The 19,786-nt window shown below is 49.8% G+C and overlaps 9 protein-coding genes across 9 annotated transcripts; 2 read left to right on the top strand and 7 right to left on the bottom strand.

Moving 5' to 3' along the window:
* Positions 1 to 190: 190 nt before the first annotated feature.
* Positions 191 to 1,819, bottom strand: N7466_005988 (aldehyde dehydrogenase family protein; the record flags this gene model as incomplete). Its single annotated transcript, XM_057165385.1, has 4 exons — positions 191 to 1,087; positions 1,144 to 1,577; positions 1,631 to 1,700; positions 1,757 to 1,819. 4 exons carry the CDS (start codon positions 1,817 to 1,819, stop codon positions 191 to 193), a joined length of 1,464 nt encoding a protein of 487 aa, XP_057020984.1.
* A 363-nt stretch (positions 1,820 to 2,182) lies between these two features.
* Positions 2,183 to 3,834, bottom strand: N7466_005987 (carotenoid oxygenase family protein; the record flags this gene model as incomplete). The annotated part of the gene is made up of 2 exons (XM_057165384.1): positions 2,183 to 2,910; positions 2,988 to 3,834. Coding segments are annotated over 2 exons (1,575 nt in total), but the record flags the coding sequence as incomplete, so codon positions are not given.
* Positions 3,835 to 4,396: 562 nt separating this feature from the next.
* On the top strand, positions 4,397 to 5,315 carry N7466_005986 (nuclear transport factor 2 family protein; the record flags this gene model as incomplete). Its single annotated transcript, XM_057165383.1, has 3 exons — positions 4,397 to 4,481; positions 4,541 to 4,608; positions 4,677 to 5,315. 3 exons carry the CDS (start codon positions 4,397 to 4,399, stop codon positions 5,313 to 5,315), a joined length of 792 nt encoding a protein of 263 aa, XP_057020982.1.
* A 1,064-nt stretch (positions 5,316 to 6,379) lies between these two features.
* Positions 6,380 to 10,346, bottom strand: N7466_005985 (uncharacterized protein; the record flags this gene model as incomplete). The annotated part of the gene is made up of 2 exons (XM_057165382.1): positions 6,380 to 9,775; positions 9,864 to 10,346. 2 exons carry the CDS (start codon positions 10,344 to 10,346, stop codon positions 6,380 to 6,382), a joined length of 3,879 nt encoding a protein of 1,292 aa, XP_057020981.1.
* A 1,222-nt stretch (positions 10,347 to 11,568) lies between these two features.
* N7466_005984 (putative MFS transporter) lies at positions 11,569 to 13,492 on the bottom strand (the record flags this gene model as incomplete). Its single annotated transcript, XM_057165381.1, has 7 exons — positions 11,569 to 11,920; positions 11,973 to 12,177; positions 12,230 to 12,292; positions 12,361 to 12,703; positions 12,758 to 13,020; positions 13,084 to 13,195; positions 13,259 to 13,492. 7 exons carry the CDS (start codon positions 13,490 to 13,492, stop codon positions 11,569 to 11,571), a joined length of 1,572 nt encoding a protein of 523 aa, XP_057020980.1.
* Positions 13,493 to 15,094: 1,602 nt separating this feature from the next.
* On the top strand, positions 15,095 to 15,990 carry N7466_005983 (SDR family NAD(P)-dependent oxidoreductase; the record flags this gene model as incomplete). Its single annotated transcript, XM_057165380.1, has 2 exons — positions 15,095 to 15,527; positions 15,590 to 15,990. 2 exons carry the CDS (start codon positions 15,095 to 15,097, stop codon positions 15,988 to 15,990), a joined length of 834 nt encoding a protein of 277 aa, XP_057020979.1.
* Positions 15,991 to 16,149: 159 nt separating this feature from the next.
* Positions 16,150 to 16,695, bottom strand: N7466_005982 (uncharacterized protein; the record flags this gene model as incomplete). The annotated part of the gene is made up of 1 exon (XM_057165379.1): positions 16,150 to 16,695. The coding sequence occupies one exon, from the start codon at positions 16,693 to 16,695 to the stop codon at positions 16,150 to 16,152; it is 546 nt and encodes a 181-aa protein (XP_057020978.1).
* A 78-nt stretch (positions 16,696 to 16,773) lies between these two features.
* On the bottom strand, positions 16,774 to 17,446 carry N7466_005981 (uncharacterized protein; the record flags this gene model as incomplete). Its single annotated transcript, XM_057165378.1, has 3 exons — positions 16,774 to 16,916; positions 16,995 to 17,109; positions 17,174 to 17,446. 3 exons carry the CDS (start codon positions 17,444 to 17,446, stop codon positions 16,774 to 16,776), a joined length of 531 nt encoding a protein of 176 aa, XP_057020977.1.
* Positions 17,447 to 18,453: 1,007 nt separating this feature from the next.
* Positions 18,454 to 19,329, bottom strand: N7466_005980 (uncharacterized protein; the record flags this gene model as incomplete). Its single annotated transcript, XM_057165377.1, has 1 exon — positions 18,454 to 19,329. The coding sequence occupies one exon, from the start codon at positions 19,327 to 19,329 to the stop codon at positions 18,454 to 18,456; it is 876 nt and encodes a 291-aa protein (XP_057020976.1).
* Between the last annotated feature and the right edge of the window lie 457 nt (positions 19,330 to 19,786).

The raw sequence follows: 19,786 nt of genomic DNA, 5'->3' as shown, positions 1-19,786 counted from the left end.
CTTCACTAGTACAACCATCGAGATTCGTTCATTCATTAATGCTGTTCAATTAAGTGATTCCATTTGAATGAAATTATAGGTAAGCACCGTAGACAATATTATTCAGGAATATCAAAGCAGTTGGACGCCATACTGGTGAAAATGAAAATATAGATCTGCTTCAATGTTACCCGCAGGCTTGCCGTTCAATCTAAGCATCATCAACACTGATAAACACACTCTTGGTCTCCAAGTAGTTGTTGATGCCAACAGTCCACCCCTCACGACCGATTCCACTCGCCTTATAACCACCAAAAGGCATATCATGCGCTCCCGTAGGGCTGGTGCAGTTCACACCCACATTTCCAGATTCTAACTTCTTGGCCATCCGAAGCGCTCGACTAACATCCTTGGTGTAAACCGAAGCGTACAAACCGAACTCAGTATCGTTAGCCTTGGCGACAACTTCAGCCTCGTCCTTGAAGGTGTTGATGGCAACAACCGGGCCGAAGATCTCCTCCTTCATGATCTTGGCGTTCTCGGGTGTCTCCAAGAAGATAGTCGGCTGGATGAAGAATCCGTTTGTGTGCTTGGATGGACCATCTCCCAGGATCATCTTGCCTGTCTTCTTACCCTCCTCGATGTAGGACTGGACTTGCTTGTACTGGATCTCATCGGCTTGGGGGCCGTGATCTGTACTTGGAAGCAAGGGGTCGCCGCTTTCAACGACGAAAGCCTTCTGGAACTTCTCGATGAAGGTTGTGGCGATGGATTCATGCACGTAGATTCTGGAGTTCGCCATGCAGACTTGACCGCTGTTGAATTGCACTGAGTTCTTTGTCTCTTTCACGGCCTTGTCGATATTGGCATCTTCGAAAATGATCGCGGGGGATTTGCCGCCCAATTCCAAAATGACGTTCTTCAAGTTGGACTTGGCGGCCGCGGCTTGGATAAGACGACCGGTTCGGCCTGAGCCGGTGAAGCTCATGACTCGGATATCCATATGGTGGGAGAGGACGTTGCCTGAGATGTGGCCATGTCCGGAGATAATGTTAAACACACCGGGTGGGAAACCAACCTTCTCGATGAGAGTAGCAACCTTGGCAGACTGTGATCATAGTTAGCACATAGGGAAGTAATAAGGGAGATGGTCAGCCAACTTACAGTCAATGGCGCTTTCTCGCTACTCTTAACAACAACAGTGTTTCCTGCCATTAGCGCAGGAGCGGATTTGCTGATGAGGAAAAGCACAGGCACATTCCAAGGAATGATAGCGCCCACAACACCGTACGGCTGCTTCATTGTCATATTGACAAAGCCGGGGGTATTCAGACTCGAAGTTCCCAGAGCTTGGTACCCAGCTTCCGCGTAATGGTTAAGGTAGTCCACCGCAGCACGGCCCTCAATATACTTCGAAACAGGACGGCCCATGGACAAGGCCTCGATCTCTGCAAGCTCATCGTGAGCTTCTGCAACGAGGGGGGCAAGCTTCTTAAGATAGGCTCCCCTGGCACTAGGAGAAAGCGCAGACCATGCTGGGAATGCGGCCTTGGCGGCTGCGACAGCCGCGTTGGTATCGTCCTCCGTGGCTTCGGATACTGGAGATCTCGTTAAGCTAAGTGTTTTTCAGATGCGACTCTGGGGAATTTACCTTCGGCAAACTTTTCACCTGTAGCAGGCGAGATCAAGTCAAATTTGCCGCCGTCGGACGCCTCGACAAACTTCAATTCTGTCAATAATGCACAAGCTGTCAATGACGTACAAGAGGTGAACATACCTTGCCATTGATGAATAGGCGGGTCTCGAAAGACTTTACATTAGGGTTTTGTTTGATGTTCATTTTGACGATCTTGTTCAGCTTCACTGGGATTTGAATGGGGCCTCGATGGGTTTTAAGTTGGGGTTGAGACGAAAAATTGGAGACAGTGTGATTGTGACCTTTGCCCGGCGCCCAGTGGCGTGTCCAGTGCCGGTGCCCCGCATATGTGGGTTCCCTTCAAAGTTGAAACAATAGCGCGGAGGTAGCGAGCTTTAGAAGTGCCGGACTCATGTGCTAGTGCCCTTGGAACTTAGAATTTGTCTAGATTTATGGGTATCTTAAAATTGTCAATGTGGGATTTAAACCAAGGAGCGGAAGCAAATTATGATTTGGTGGGGATATTTTACTAGCTTGTCAAATATTTAATAGAGACACATGCCAAAATCACTGCTTCAGATACGCTAGTTGCCAATCAAGGGGTGCCTTCGCAGCCTCAACAGGACCAAGATCCCCACCAGGAGCTCTCCGCCGCTCCCACTCCCCAATATCCCGATGATCAACAAAATTCCCATGCAATCCCAGTCGCAATTTAAACGGCAGGTGGATTGTTGCAACGGGCCCAGCCGCAAGATTCCCCGCATCGACGATCACCACATCATTCCGAAGAACATCCAGCCGGTTCACCAGCGCAATAATCCACCCCTCGCCCTCACCCCCACCTTCCCGAGGAATAAACGTGGGCTCCTGGAAGGTAGCTCGCGGACCAGCCCAGAGGACGTCCTCGGATTGGTCGTCCCAACGATAATGACCAAGACAGTTGAATAGTCCACCCGCAGGAGACCCGCATTTCGCAGCATCATACTCCCTCGACGGATCGATTCTCGCTTGCCAGAAATGATTGTATTTCTTTGTAACATAGCGGTCGTCGATGCGGGAGAACTCGCCGCTGGTGTTCCAGACTCGCTCGGGCTTGACCCATGATTCTGAGTCTTGGCTTGGATCGAAGACCCAGCGGTGGGTGACGCTTTCGAGTCGGTTTCTTGCGCCTAGGTTGCTTGCGTCCTCGTTTTCTGGTGGGAAGAAGAAGAAGACGTTGCCGTCGGCTACTGTCAGGTCGAATACGATGTGTCCTTGGTCGTTCTCGTAGCAGCCTGCTACGTGGCCGTGGAAAGCTGGATGATCGGTTAGCAAAGATGGAAAATATATATCGGAGGCTCAGATCAGGGATTGGTGAGAGTATATGTGTTACCATTTTCAGCGCGGAACCATTTGATATCCTCAGGCTTCCCGCCTCTTCGCGGGACGACGCCATACCACTGACTCTCCGTAGGATCCCACGCCCAATGATTGCCGCCGTTCTTGAGGCGATCAACCGAGCACTTCAACGGGGTCAGAGGAAGAACAAGATAGTTTTCCGAAATGCCGCAATCATGAATCATTCCACAAAACGGAGACTTGTACCACGTTTCCTCAGTCTTCTTGCCATCCGCATCAATGGTATAAACAACAATATCGCAAGAACCGTCATTACCATCACCACCAGCCTCATAACCAAAACAAACCATTTCACCAGTCTTGGGATCAAACTTGGGATGCGCAGTAAAAGTCGGTGCTCGAACCTGTCCCTCAAAATCATATCTTCCGATCGTCTCCAACGTAACCGGATCCATAGCATACGGCGGCCCATCTTCTTTAGAGGCAAGTAGCATTCCACGCCAAAATGTGATGTTGGTGTTAGCCACGGTGCGAATCACGCCTTTCACAGAGTCGGAATCAGTGTGGGGATTTCGGTATTTCCCAAAGAGCGCTTTCCGGGCTTCTGTTTCGGCGATGAATCTATCGGTCTTGGCATATCTTTGTTTAAAGTCTGCGTGGCCATTTTGAATCCGAATTGCCGTTACGTTGCCATCGCCGCTGAAGTGTATATCTTCTTCAAACAGAGGCGGGAATCGGTGGTCGGGCTGAACTCTGAAGAACGTTCCGTTGATCTCCGGCGGGATTTCGCCATCTACTTCGAGATCAAACACGTCGCCTTCTATTCGGCTGGGAAGATTGAAGGTTTGGAAGACGGGTGTTTGGGGTATTTGACTTGGTCGCCTGTCTTCAAACCGTTGACATACGGATAATCAACGGGGATGTCGTAGATGTGAGCCATGCTGGGCCCTTGTCTCACAGTGAATTTTGACCTATTGGTAATATTTGAAATACCAACATAAGAAGGTGGACGGACGTAAATTGGCTGATTTTATGCATTGCCCTCCATTCCGAATGTACATTGCATTGGCCTGCTTACATTAACATCGGAAGCATTGAACCGAAGAACTGCCGAACAACTGGGGTAATATGCATCTGGGGCAAATCCGGACTAGTCGGACCCCAGGAAATCCCCGCTTTCTGCAAGAATTTGTATACTTGCTAATTGGTTTATTGGTATATGCACCTCATTTCTAATGTCGGCTTCAGTCAGCCGTGTTGTTTTGCCTTGTGGGGTAGGCTCTCTAGAGCAAGTATCACTCCTCCTTGTGTCTTGTATACATAAATTGAACCAACAGCCACGTTTTCTTGTTTGAATACAAAAATATCTTTGAAGTCTGCAATATCAGAATAGTCAGAAAAAGTACATCTCCAACATTTCCAGTTCGATTTCCAAACCACATAATGGGCGAAACAGCAGAGTCCGTGGACATTACCGCTCTCGTTGCCACAGTGCAAAACCTTTCAAACGAGCTGACCAAGTTGCAAGGTAAAACCAATATTTCTACTTTCTGATCTTTCTTCTCCATCAAACTAACAGCCTGGCAGGTGAATCCGAGGTCAGAAAACTGCACCACAAATACGGCTACTACCTAGACAAGTGTCTCTACAAAGAAGTAAGCAACCCACCAACCCCACCCAACTCCAATCCACCACAGTGCCAAGTTGACCACCAGCAAACCAGGTATCAGAGCTATTCGCCGACCACCCCGACACGTACGTACAATTCCTCAACGGCCGCTTCGACGGCAAAGAAGGCGTAACACGCCTCTACATCGACCGCTTCGCAAACCGGTTCGTCGGCGGCCGCAACGGCCCAATCGACGGCTGGCTCCTCGACCACCTAATGGCCCAAGACATAATAGACTACGACCCCGCCGCCGGCCGCGCGAAGGCGCGTATCCGCGCCTTCATGAGCGCAGGCACGCACGAGTCCCTGCCTGCCGACTTCCCCGGCGGCCACAGGCAGTGGTGGGAAGGCGGCTTGTACGAAAATGAGTACATCTTGCAAGATGGGGTCTGGAAGATTCTGCGGCTGCGCTATTTCCCTTTCTGGCATGGGTCTGTGGAGGAGGGGTGGAAGGGGTCTAAGAATTTCGTGCCGATGTTTAAGGAGGCGGATGTGTTTCCGGCTTCGAAGGTGGGGCCGGATGCGTTGGTGAGTGGTGCGGCGCTTTGGCCTGATACGAGGGTTATTCCGTTTCATTATCCTCATCCTGTTACGGGGAGGCAGGTGGAGGAGGGGGATATGCGGGCGCCGGTTTGGAGGGAGGAGGCGGGTACGGCGGCGCCGGCGAGGAGGATTGATGATTGGGGGTTTTGAGGGGGTAGTTTTGGGGATTGTGATGGATTTTTAGTAGTTTGAAATTGAGGAGTTTCTATTCTGTGGTTTTAACTATTGTATCCTGTTTTAAGTCTCAAGTGCTCTATATGCGATCCATCATTAGCTCATTCTGGCGGGGAATCTGATGGTCTAATCAATGGATTCGGCGCAGGATGTACACAAGGTCTATTGAGTATCTCGTAGAGACTCACTGTTGTATGCAGTGGATTTGCTTTCCCCACTACCCCCTCATCTGCATTATTCACCCCATGCAAGACTAGGCTAGCCCCACATAATCTCTTCAAGCATGGTGCATTGGCCCCGCCCAAGTTTGTGTCTGATAGATTAACACCTATGATTGGATAGGATTGGTCAGAAGTCGGCAAATGCACGCACAATAGCCTCCGAGATGCAAGCCGAAGCTCAGTATTATTTCATGTTGAGATATGTAACTTTTCTATCACAGGAAACACAAAACAATTTGTGTGTAGAGGTGGGATGTTGTTGCAAACATGTCCCGACGGTGATTCCAGACGATGCCCAAGAAATCCAATCAGGACGACCCGAATGTCATATCATATGACGATATAGATCACCCATTGAAAAGAACGAAGAGAAAGAAAACGCCGGCTATAGCCACCCATGTATCCGGCTAAAGACCGAGATGCAATGCGTCAGATCGTGTACAGTCATCCACCAGTGCTCAGAGAAAATCACGTATGATTAGAAAGAAATGACAGCAACACCGCGGAGATTTTTCAAGTAGCGAGAAGAAGTATATTGAAGATGATATATGATAACACGATCAATGATAAATACTCAACCCTGTCAACCGTGGTATAGACGTTGTGTCGGGAAGTGAAAAAAAACTGGAAGTTCAAGCGAATGGCTAGTATATCCAGAGAACGTATGCTCATAATAAACCCTCGGAGAGGTTTCATGAAAGGCGAATAATGGAACGAGTGTCCGGAGATGAAGAACAATGGGACTGAAACCTTGAATGAAGTAACGCTCGAAATAAAAAGAAGAAGAGCATATTTCAGACCGCTAGCGTGACGAGGCCATCAATTGCCCACCTTTCGCTCATTTTTCAGTCCGTTCTTTTCCCATTCATCAAGAAGGCGAGAGACTTCTTTGAATGACACTGGCTTCGTGAGGAACATGTCTACACCAGATGCCAGAGCTTCAGACTCATCGCGGGAGCTGCTCAAGCCAGTCAAGGCGATAATGACGGCCGGTCCACGACTATCGTCTTCTCTCTCCATTGAACGGATGGCCCGGGTCGCCTCGAACCCATTCATGACAGGCATTGACATGTCCATAAAGATAATGTCAAACCCCTGTGGCGCTTGCTCGACCGCTTCCACAGCTAACTTGCCGTTCTCTGCAGCCATCAAATCGGTAAGTCTGCGCTTCTTCATGAAGGTGATCATCAGATTGAGGTTTATTCGGTTGTCGTCAACGACCAGAACACGCGATGCGTGCAGCGGGGGTACGGAGGTTTCCGCCAATGGTCCAGGCAACGGCGCAGCAACAATGGCTTCTGGTGGCGAAGATATGACTGAAGGTGAGTCCGGTGACGTGGCATTTGTTGACTTTGGACTACCACCTGCAGTCTCCGAACCAGTGATTTCAGTCAAGGGAGATTCGATAGGTGAGATCCCAGGAGACCCAACTACGGTGGGAAGAGGTGCAGTCCGGATAACAAGGTCCATCGGATCCTGCAGAACTGAAGATGGAGTTACACAGGCCGATTTTCCATGCTGGAGACACTTGAGCACGCTCCGGGCCAACTTGTGGGGCCCGCATGGGCTTCGGATGATGTCGACAGAAGAGGACAAAGGTAGCCATTCAGAGCGTGCTTTGCTGTAGTCAACTGACCTGTGGCAAAGAATCAGAAGGGCTGGGAGTGTGGCAGACATTCCCTTGCGGAGTTCAAGCAGATCAGACTCTTGGACAAGCAAAATATCAATAGGCCCAGCAGGCGGCCAGGAAACAATTTCCAGACCGAACCACTCAGTCATATACTTGGCGATTTCCACCCATGGCTCTGCCAAGTTCGAAGGATCGGTAGCCCAAATGGCAACCTTTCTATCAGGATATCCTTGATGGAGGAACATGGTTTGTGTGAGAATTTCCCGTTGTTGCATATTCAATGCATGTGGGTCCACGGGTGGGCTCTCTTCCCCTACAGGTCTTGCCAATGGCAGAGATACCCGTACAACAGTGCCTTGATTGGGACGACTGCGGACGCGAATGTGTCCATTCAAAGCCTTGACAAGACTGCGTACAATAGAAAGTCCCAGCCCTGTACCCACAGCAAGCGAATCTTCCTGGGCGAAAGGCGTGTAGAGTCGCCCACGCAGAAACTCTTCCGAAATGCCTCTTCCGGTGTCGGAAACCGTCAGTATGACAAGATCCTCTAAGCCTTGCCTTCTAGAGCGGCCTTCTGAGTGGCTCGAAGCTTCCAAACTCAGACTCACCCTCCCATGGTCTGTGTATTTCATTGCATTTCCGAACAAATTCATAATTATTCGGCGGAGAGCCCCAGGCTGCGTTCGATACACCCAATCTCGCTGCTCAACATCGATAACCACATCCACATTGGAGGGAGACTGGGCCTTTGGGCTGTTCTGCGACAGGAGGACCGGGATATCGGCAGCCGCGTTTGAATTTTGGCCATAAGCATGCCCCAAACAGATACCCTCTACAACTTCTTCGGCTAGGATGGCAAGGTCTGTGGCTACATAGGTGTCCAAATGAGAAGCCAACTTGTCAGTTCCTTTGAAATCGAGCGGGGTCTCTTTCCTCTTTTTCATGGACTTCCAGGTTCGTTCGAGCGAAACAACTTTGCTGAAATCAAGGACCTGATTCATTGTATCCAACAATGTCCTGCCGCAGGCATTGACCGTCTCAAGCAAAGAATCTTGAAATTCGCTGAGCTGTGTGCCGTTCAGGAATTCCGCTGCAGCTAAGATACCATGAAGTGGACTTCTAAGCTCATGTGAGATACTTCCGATAAAATCCCCCTTTTGCCGATCTGCGATTAGTGACTCCACGCGGCTGTATTCTGCCATTACAGATGACCCAAAACCAAGAACGGAACTCAGTTCCACAGCTGATGTGAAGACTTGCGTTTCCACTGTGGTCCAGCAAAAACATCCTGAGAACCACTGAGAATTGACGGCATTCCACAGAGGTACAAAAATGATCTGCGTAGCATTTGGGAAATACAAGTTCAGCATCGTATTCTCTGCGGCTTTTCGTCGCTTGGCCATGGGTTTCGAACCACCGATGGTTGAAGAGGCTGGAGCAGATCGGTTGGCACCAGGAGATTCCCAATACCGGGGAATGTGGTCATCGTCATCATCAGAGGTTGATATCAGGCCATCTCGGTGGAAAGACCAAAGCTTGCCTTTGGGGTATCGTCGAAGTAATAGGGATAAAAATGTACGATCAAGATTGGCAACAGGGTTGGTGACCGACTCATCTCTTTGGCTGAAAGAAAACGGCTCATCATGGGTGGACAACGAGAAAATCGTGGCGGGTCCACTTGTATCGGCAGAACAATCGCTTTCACTATCAGGTTCCATGAAAGGAGTATTGTTCGCCTCAAAGAAAGCTACACCACCGTCTCTACTTAGATCTAAGCTTTCACGAAGGAGATTTGCTGCACGGCTAAAACACCACGAGTTTCCCTGTGAGTCATCTGGCGGTAGTCGATTTCGACTACTACTAGTGACCCATTCTGGCAGAGAGCTCGCAGCGCCGGATGTTCCTGCATCGAGCTTCGATTCAGAGACATCCGAATCGAAGGATTGCACCTCATTGCTAAGAGAGCGAGCATTTGGTGGACTATGCGAGGCCGTCCGATATGGGCTTTCACGAGATCCACTCTGTGATGCCGTCTGATATGGGCTTTCACGAGATCCACTATGCGATGCTGTCTGGTATGGGCTTTCGCGTGATCCGTTGTGCGATGCATGATCCGCGCTGTTTCCCTCGCGAGAGTCTCCAAAAGTACTGAGGCGATTGCTGGTCGACTGGGTGGTCGCAGAGAACAGGCCAATGCTGTCGGCTCGGGAAGGATCGAGGGTATCGACAAAACTTGAGCTACCTTCAACGAAGTAGCTCAATCCTCTTGATAAGCGTGCAGCTCGTCGGCCCTCGGAGGCTTGGCGACAAATCCTCATGTAATCCAATATCAACATTGACAGCGACCCTAGTGTGTCTCTCTCTAGCTCGGATAACCCGTTGCGAGGCTTGCTGTCCAGCACGAAAAGGCATCCCAGGTTGATGTTATTATTCGTGGTTAAGGGGGTTCCGGCGTAAAACTTAAATTTGGGATCCTTCTCGACAAATGGGAGTTGTTTGTACCGTTCGTGTTCGCTCAAGTCGTTGATGGTAAGTAATTGATAGTGCGCATTCTGGCGATTGGAAGGAGGTAAGGCGGCAGTGTCCTGTCGGATTTGGTCGTCAAATGAAGCTCCGGAAAACATCTCGAGGGACAGCTAAAAAGTTTCCCAGCACAGCGACGTGTTTACTCACCTGACACAGATTCCATGCCTTATGACTCCCAGATGACCCCATCCATATCTGATCATGTTTATCATGTTGTGATGTGTCATTCAAATTCATGGACTTGGTTGCTTCGGCCAAAACAAACTGCTGATCTCTATCAAGTACGCAAATGAAAGCGCGTTCCACATTCAAGCGCAACGCCGCCAGTTGCGCAAAGGATGTCAATGTATTGTTGGATGTTCCTAGAACCAGGGACTCGGGCCCAATCGCCGTGGAAGGACCGGAAGCGGTGCTGCTGCCCGACTTGCACGACCCTTCTTGTATTTCTTGTATCGGGGGTGTGTTCACTTGTGAGGTCCCATTTGAGCTCGGGGAAGAGAGACCGTTGCCTGCAGACAGCCAAGACGGAACTACGCCAACTGGCATAGCCGGCTGGTAGTAACGGTAAAGTTCTCTCGCTCTCCGGTCCGCATGGTGCTGAGCCTTCTGCCCTGTCTCTTTCACCTCCATGTTGAGCCGCTGGGGCTGGGGCAGAGGCATCTTTCTTCCCCGGTATCTTGGAAGTGGCAACGGTTGTGCACGATGATCGACTTGTATGTTCGGCCGGTTTGCCGGCAATTTCGGGGGAGGGGTCGGAGGGAGGATTCCGAAGGTGTGCAAAGACAGTTGTAAGGGACTGTCAATCCCTATCGAAAGGGTGCGGGTCGATCAATCTGCGAGCGGACAATAGCCCTGTGCAGTTGTGAGGTGGAAGGATAAAAAGTGGACAACCCCGAGAAGATGGGCACCCCACCAGCTGCGCACTAGGATTATCCGAGGTAGGTGAAACGGGGATCATGAACAGCTAGGGCAGGGGGGTACCGCACAAGGACACCATCTGTCAGGTGGAGACGAGTGTTAGGGAGAGGGGAAAAAGGTCCCCATCGATGTGATTAGTGAGATTGAGGCCGATGCGGATTGTGACTCGATCGGCTGTGCATTTTGTACCCACCGCTCCATAAGCTTCTGGGGGTCAAGGAGGGGGGAACAATAATTTCCGCTGCCCCTTGGAGCCATAGACAATGCAGGGCGCCATGAATCGCCCCAACCAAAACGCCAATGGGCACGAAAGCCACACATACGGGACCATGATCAGCATTGTGGGATGGACGAGGTGTGGATGAACATCAACAAAAACGGAAAAGAGTAAAAACGCCATGTGGGTCCCGATGTCGAATCACGGGCTTTCCCAGCCTTGCGCCTCAGGCCACCAGCATTTTATCCATTGACAGCTTTCAGGCACAGTGGATCTTTTTCGAATTTCTCACTGAGATCCTCCACACAAAACTAGCATCAAAATGGAGAACAGAAAAAAGTCAAAGCCCATCAGTGGGTCTCGCAATGCAGTAGTCCGCACAGAGTTCATTACTTGAAATCCAAGAATAACGATTCCTTGGAACTTGTCTCTTTCCACATCGAAATTCCGACCAAGACCGAAGAAATCATGCCAGATCGGGAATGACTAAGGGGGTCACTGTTCTCAGCCAACTCGTCACTGGGCGTCTGGGTGGCTGCTAGCGCCCGCTACCGCCGATCCCACCATTGAAATCTCCCCCTGTGAAACGCCCCTGTCGCAAGTGGCGGTGGCAAACTTTTCCGCAACGCGTACCGATACCAGAAATAAGGATGTGTTACTAATGGCTGATCACCCCCCACGAGGTACCGGTACATTGGGTCTTGAATCTAGTGACTTTTAAGAATTGTGGCCGGTGATGGCACCCCAAATGTATGCAACCCATCCACCCATCGTCACAAACAAGAGCATACCAAAACAACCCAGTGAAATTACCCGGGTCTGCTTGGCGTGCGCCACCAAGCTGCGCTCTTTATTTGCTTGGATGACCTCAGCTCCCATCGTTAACCTCTTTTTCCGAGTCCACTGCAAGACCGCGAGGTACGGGCTCACGAAAGATCCGATCAAAATGGCACTTCCGACAACCAACGATCCAGCGGCCATAAAGAGGTACACTTGCACTACGCGATCGTAACTGTCGTCATCGGCGTCCTGGAGCGCCCCCGTGATTATACGCAAAATAATGGTCATGCTATGTGCTGGTCAGCGGGATTCCTCATGACGCAGGTGTCATCGATACTCACGCGTTATTCATCGTGACTTTGAGTGAATAGGCAGACCCAAAGACCGACTGATTCCAGAGAGTTGTGCGGATACTGTCGATGACCGAAGTCGGGCCGAATGACATTGCGACGGCATAGATCCCGAATGACGCACCGGTGCCAGCCTTGGATGGAGCAAAGTTGAGGAGGACCATGCTAAGTAGCATTCCAAGCCCACAGGTGAACACTAAAACAGTCAATGCCTGTAGTAGGCCCTGGCGGATACTCTGTTTACTTACTGACGGACGCTCTGTGTCCAAGAACATCGATAAAGATACCAAGAACCGGGACCAAAACACAACCTAACAATAAAGTCAACACCGAACATCCAGACCACGGGCGGGGCGAGATGAATAAACACAATGCGTACCTGCATACTCCGACAGCGAACTGTACCATCCGGCCTTGATCGCGCTCACGTTGAACCTTTGCTCGGCCAGTTCCGTCACGTTCGTGCTGAATGCCGAAGATGTGCTAGTCTGGAAAAGCGAGAACGCCATGACTGCCCAGAATGACCATGGTAATTCAAACACCTTCCTCAATTCAAACTTTTTGTTCTTCTCCGTCAATTGTTCGTTTGTCGCATCGTCGCGCCGCCCGCTGAAGTGTCGATCACTATACTTATTAAAGAACCAGAAAACAACGGTGGCCGCATTCGTGAATAGGTTCATGAAAACCGATGTCCAGAATGACCAGGCAAAATTACCCGTATTCTGTTATTGTCAGCGCCGTCAATTTCTCATCATGTCTAAGCTGCTGCGACTGACCTTTGCGATAACATTAGCAGTAGATTTGCCAATAAATCCGCCAACCTTTCCGATGGCCAACTCAAATCCCAGAGTAGACGCGAAGCCATTGCTCGGTGCAAACCAAGAGGAGAACATTTTGTATTGAGCAATCTGCGTAGCAATATCGCCGAAGGCCAGAATGATTCTACCTCCAATCATGAAGTTGAACGATCGCATGGTTGCCGCAGCTGCGACCAGTATAGAGCCGATGGTATAGACGATGTTTCCGTAGACGATCATTTCTAACATTTCAGCCGTGATCAGATAATATTACCAACAATGCAATATGTTTCAAAAACACTTACCAGCGCCTCCAACACGGTCTGTAAGTAATCCGCTCGGCAACAATAGAACAGTGGCCATGAAGTCTTCACTAGCTTCCAGCAACGCGAATTGAACATTGTCGATATCCATTTTCTATGTGAATTCTTCAGATTAGCCTTAGACCCCTCATCACCCGAGATTCATTCGCAATTCAACCTTTTTAATTGTGCTCTTCATAGCGCTAGTCACGCCCGAGCTCCAGTGTGAACCAAAACTGATACATGCAATCAAGGCGACTGCAAATAGCCGGGCTTTCAAAGGAGGCGGTACTTTGCCGTCATTGGACTCAGCCAACGAGACTTCCTTTGACTCGTCGCCTTGTGCATCGTCCCGGGGAGATTCAGACACCTCATCCAATGCCGATTTGGACAATAAATCCTTATTCGCCATGTTGGGGTAGGAATATCAATAGCCAGATACTTGGACATCGCCAACAGCGCGTACAGCAGCCCACTTTCCAGTATTTATAACAAATATGAAATTCCCTCAACATCCTGAAAAATCAACAGCCAAGCAACAACAGAGTTAAAACCACGCGCAACGGTGGATTCGATATCAGACAACGGGCAGTGTCCGACCAAGCTTGAAACGGACCACCGCACCGAAAGTCCGAGATTTGTAACTCGTCCAATCACGACCTTAGAAAGAGGTTTCCAGGTGATGATCAATGATCTGATAAGGTTATTGAGCCCGGTGATTTATCCCAAAAGAAAGAAATCTCGCGTTCTCTTTCCTGCCAAGCTCGTGTGTTCGGGGGATCTTCGGATGTTTTTTCCTTGGCCTTCCTTGGTACCAAGGATTTTTGGGCGGAGTGGGAGGTTTTGTTTGTCATATTATGGGAGCTGCGACTGTAATTGGACTTGAGGCGAGAAGATTCTTATGTACTCAGATCCACTCAAGTTCTATCTGGGTTTAAAATAGGGTTGGTTAGCTGCGGACATCTGGAGGGTATCTCGCTGTACCCACATGGCGTGCGTTATCTGATCCGAGGTTCCACTGTTTCTAGAACAAGGTGTCAATGTTTTTGTCACCACGCGTCCCATCCATTCCTTGATCGCGCCACGGCGGGAATTTTGATATTTTTCTTGTGGTAAAGCTTGGAAAATATGAAAGATTCGTTGTTGAGTATTAAATTGTGGGAACCTTGGGTTCCCAGCATGTAAGGTTCAAGATCTCACTTGAAAAACCGTTAGAAAGAGGTCGGATAACGCGTTACCAAAAGTTTGGATAGTTCCAACCTTGCAAGGCGGAATCAATTGATTGATGTGGATTGCAAGAATGCATAGTAGTTATACCACTGTGTATGTAATATGCGCCCGCCCACCTGGGCAAGTGCGGGCATGTGCGGAGGGCATGTCTCAATCAATTTTTCACCTCTCAAGTTCCGGCCTTCCAAGGTCAGTGCACGTGCATACCTGTGCAGGTACCAGTTAACCTATCGAAGCTTCGACATCGAAAAATGGGCATGGTTATCAACCTTAGGAACTCTTTGTATACTTAATTGGGCAACAACAATAATTGGACATGCCATGTACCTTGTATATATATTTCGCTGGATTCTGGAGCTTCCCAAATTCCAGAACCCTTGTCGGCAAGAAAATGAACTGGATCCAATGTGGATCACGTTTCGAAAACGCCTATATTTGCGGAATGGATACACTGGGAGAAAGAGGTCGGGGAAGATAGTTATATTCGGTACTAGGTGCTAGTAGCTTTCCCCAGCTTTGACTTTTCCAGCTCCCCAGGGATCCACTCGGGCCACAACCCCCACGATTTCCCCCATCCAACCACCTCACCGCAATTTTTTGCTTCGTCCCGCAATGAATACTAGTATCTTGGCGTCTCCCTCAGGTTGAACATTTACCCGATCTCAGGGTCATGGCCTGAATCTCATGGCCCGGCTATTCGCACATCCTTATTTAAGGTCCGCAAAGGAGGGGTAATGCTCTGTCCCTCTTCACAAACCAGCTGTGTCATCACGAACGAGTCGCAATGTCTGAATCATCACTACCAATTCTCCCTCCGCAAGAGCCAATTCCCAATCGTCTCCGGGGAATTGTGGCACTGATAACCGGCGCGGCGGGAAACATCGGCTTTGAAACCGCCCGCAGATATCTTCTTGAGGGGGCCAAGGTGGCGCTCGTTGACATTGATGAGGGGAGGCTATGCCAGTCTAAAAATGCATTGATCGAAGCATTGAAGGGGTCATCGCTGGATATCGAGAATGCAGACGAGTTCATTCTTACTGTACAGGCAGACGTCACTGCCGAGGAGGATGTGCAGCGTTATGTCAGTGAAACAACAAAGAAGTTCGGGGGTTTGGATGCGGCTTTGCTCTGCGCGGGTATCTCGTACTCATCCACGAGCATTCTTGACACTGATGTCAACCAGTATGATAAGGTGATGCAGGTCAACACCCGATCAGGTAAGCTTGAGAAATACCAATTTCGTTCGCACTCCGGTACAAGATTATTGACAGTCTTTTAGCTTTCCTGGGCGTGAAGCACTGTGGTCGCGCGATGAAGGACTCTGGAAATGGCGGAAGCATAATTCTGGTATCGTCTATCGCTGGGCTCCGTGCCACGCCAGGCCTTTCGGCGTACTCGACCTCTAAGTTTGCACTACGCGGCCTATGTCTGACTGCCGCGTCCGAGCTTGGCCAACATAACATTCGAGTGAACACAGTACACCCATGCGGAGTCAACACACCTATGTTTTTGGCTGCCTGGCCCGAAGAGAAGATGAAGAGTATGCTAGCGACCGTACCTCTTGGTCGATGGGCAGAAGTTGCAGATGTCGCTGCATTATGCTCCTTTTTGGCCAGCCCCGATGCGCGCTTTATGACAGGCGGAGCTCTGAAGGTCGACGGGGGAATTGTGATGTATTAATAGAATGATAGCATATATAAGAATCGATGGAGATGAAATCTCCAAAAAAGTTCAACATCAATACAAATTAGATTTTTCGTATATCTTGGAACATTAGTCCAGGCTAGCTAACCGCCAGCTGCCACCAACAAGTTGATGCAATGTAAATAACACTATCCTCTATAGGATCAACGCCGCACCAAACACACCGCAGACAACCGTGTAAGTGGCTAGACCCCAAATACCGAAGTTGAAGCTAATGGGCGATACAAGATTATTCGCAGCTCCCTTGCTAGTCGAAGACGCAGTGTTACCGGTCGCGGTCGAGGTAGAATCAGAGCTAGCCGCGCTGCCCGAACTACCCGAGTCGCCGGAGCTACCAGAGCTTCCTGACCCCGTTGCCGCAGCGTTTTTCGCGTTATACGGAGCCGGAGTGATGACAGTGATATAGCTCGGGAATATGGAGAAGGTATATGGATCCGGAGCACTAGTAAGGCTTCCGGCATCGGTGGTAGTCGAGAGCGGTTCTGTGCCGGGGAAGCCCGAGGGCAGTTGGCCCGGGTTGTACCAGGTAGACGCGAGAGTGTCCAAGGTGAAAGAGCTCACACATTGTTCCGGGTTGGAGAGAATGGAGCAATCGTCAGAAGCGGACTCATTATAGCCGGACTGGAAGGTTTCCACCATCAGGTCGATGTCGATGTCGGTGAGGTCGTTGTGGGGGCACATTTCGACAAACCTATAAGCAAGCATGTCAATCAACTGAGGTCTCTGCGTAGATGAGGTGTTTCATGCCAATCAAGTGACTTACTCGGACAGGAAGGATGAATCCCAGCAGCACTGGCAGCTGGCCGTCTCGGCAACGGAGCCATCGCTGGCGAAATCCAGACAGGGCGCGTTGAGGGCATAGCTTTCAGTGAAATTGCCCCAAAGGTAACCCAAGTTGCACACTGCAGGATATATTTGTTAGAATACATGGGGATGAATTGTGCGCATTGCAAGTTGGAATGGGGGTGATTCTTTCTTACCGCATCCACCAGGCGCGTTATCTGGAGCAGGATAGTAAGGGATTTGGTCGCCCTGTGTCCGGTCGGCGCCATTGAGGTATTGCAGGGCCGTTTCTTGGTATGCGCATGAGTAGACCTATGAAATGTGAGTTTGTGTTAGAGAAAATGGGCGAGGAGCTTGAAGAGGGAGTAAATCATACCTCGTTCCAACAGCTGGTCAACCAGCAGCCGATATTGGCAGCCAACTGTGCATTGCCACAAGCCAACACACATGTTGAATAGACATCTCCCTCGCAATCGTTTTTCGCATCAGTCATGCAAGTCGTAAGTGTGTTCACGTTATTCTCATAACACTGGAGATATCCACTCGGGTCGACACAGCCCTCACCATCAGGGTTCAGGTTTGATGCATCAGCGGCGGCTAGGGCCCAGAGCAACGATTGTGCCAAGAAGAACGATTTAATGCCAGCCATGGTGCGACAAATTGCTTGCTATGTACCAAGCTTCCTCAGAGAAAAGGCGCGAACTTTCAAAATGCCCAGCGGGCGACATTAAATACATAAGCATGACACTGAATCTTGGTGGCTGCTTATTCTACATGACTAGTATCCCCGAGGCTGAGGGTTTGTCCATGAACTGGGAAAGTCGGCATTTTACAGGTTCTCAAATTGGTCAACTTAACCGATTGAAAAATGCCAAGACGCGATGTTTTCCTTTGATCTAACCCAATCGGACGGGAAATGATGTTTTGGCGTGAGACTTGTGAGGAGTACTCCATACGGAGTGCCCGTACGGAGCAGTCGGAAGGGATTCAGGGACTACCAGCTCCACTTTGGGCATGCATAACCTTGGAAGTTGAGCCAATCCAGGCCAGAGCTAGAGAGCCCAGGGGGTGGCTGACCGCTTATGGCTGGTCCTGGCTGGTCCTGGCTGGACCCTGCTTTTCCCTCGTTTTCCCTTCTTTTCCCTTATTTTACAGCCACGGATACGCCCTGCAGCGCCTGCTAGCTTAAGTTGGTATAGCCGTCGGAGCTAAGCCAGTTTGGTCGAACCGCCTGATAAGAGAGGCCCAATGCAGTTAGCTCAGCGCTAATCGGCCCTGAAAGAAGTCTCCACGTTTTAGCAGTTCCGATATGATGAACAAATCACGGTGAACCTCGAAACCCTTCACAACAAGCTGTCGGAGAATTGAAAGCCGATGTGCCTCTCCAATCGTCCGATCGCTACTTTGTCGCGAAATTGCTTGTGAGATTCAGGGCTCTTGATTATTTATCCATTGATTCTGTGTACATTTGCTCCGCTGCCCTTCTATTCCACAAGACTACACTCTCATACTTAGATCTAAAGCCGAATAGAGATACCGGGATCGAAAAAGGGAAATTCGCAATGTAGAAATTGCATCGCGGCGAGTGAAAAGAGCAGTACTTCATATCGTTGATGTAAAGAACATTCCAAAGTGTCTACGCTTGTGCCTACAAAGTCATACATTGACATCGGGAAGCTCTTCAGAGCTCCCCAGCACAAGACTTTGGGACTCCCAGTCTGCATCTGCATCTGCGTCTTCATCATCTTCATCTTCCGACTCCCCCAGCCCCATATGTCCCGTATCAACCTTTTGAAGTCCCTTCCCACGTAGCGTCATCTGCCCTCTCCATTGACCCAGCAATTGCTGCGGCTTCCAACGAGGGTGATCACACCGCCAATACTGCACCGCAAAGACGCGCCTTCCCATCAAATCCGCCTCCAAGCCAGCTTCGGCATTTCTTTTCTTCTTGATAGATAGTTCCGCCACATCAACGTCGAGCGCCTCCAGCCCCACAGGGCTTATCCCAGCCGCCGCAGCCGTGGGGAACTGTGCCGCGGCATTGAAATTAACTTCGCTCGCTTTCAAGGCATTTGTTTTGACGCGCCCATCGCTCACTAGAAGAATGCCGGTGATCATCCACACGCGGTGTACTCCTGCGTTGCGCATCATGTTCTGAACTCCAGTCATGATGTCCGCGTTTGTTGTGAGCGCTTCGAATGCCGACCGTGCGTTTTTGATCCCTCGTTTGGTTATTTGGTCGCTGGAAAGTGCGACCCCGCCTGTGCTTGTACGCGACCCGCCTATTGTCAGCGCTTTCCTTGCTGCTGCGTTAGCCGATGTGTGCGAAATGGTTGTGATGAACATCTCGACGTTGCCGAAATCGAGATCCTCATTGATGAATTCGGGGGTTATTATCTTGGTCGGGTCTTTGGGCTCGTAGCCCTCTAGTAAGTTCCATCGGTCGAGGACAAAACGCCCAAGTAGGCTGTCAGCTTCTGGACCGGAGATTTGGTTGAGAGGGTCCAGGAAATGGAACGTAGGCAACGACATCTGAAATTTCAATTTGAGTGCGCAAGAGCCTGGGACCGGCGGTGATAGAAAAAAGGAGTTTAATCTAAACACACCCCCTCTCATGCTAACACACCCCCACATAACCTACTAAGCCTAATCAGGATAGATTGATGCCTGAATTTTCCCAGTCATACCTTAGGCAGTAATAATTCCGACCGCTTCTTTCACCGCCTTTACTATCATCTTACCGCCTTCAAAAACTTAATGCCTTAATTCTTAGGCCAGAAGTAAAAAATTGACTTCCAAAAAATGTACATATCCTTACAAAAAAAAATCAGGCACCAAAACCTTCTCAAGTCTATTCTTAAGTCCATTCTCAAGTCCACTCTCAAGTCCACTCTCAAGTCCACTCTCAAGTCCATTCTCGAGTCCATTCTCGAGTCTATTCTAGATCGATGGGTGGGGGGGAAACGGCAGCGGCATGGGGTGTGCGGGC

This window comes from Penicillium verhagenii, assembly GCF_028828195.1.
Source record: "Penicillium verhagenii strain IBT 33310 chromosome Unknown utg000006l_segment0_segment0, whole genome shotgun sequence".
In the NCBI taxonomy this organism is placed as follows: Eukaryota; Fungi; Ascomycota; class Eurotiomycetes; order Eurotiales; family Aspergillaceae; genus Penicillium; species Penicillium verhagenii.
The sequence above is the reverse complement of the archived record's forward strand: the minus strand, read 5'-3'. Positions and strand labels throughout refer to the sequence as shown.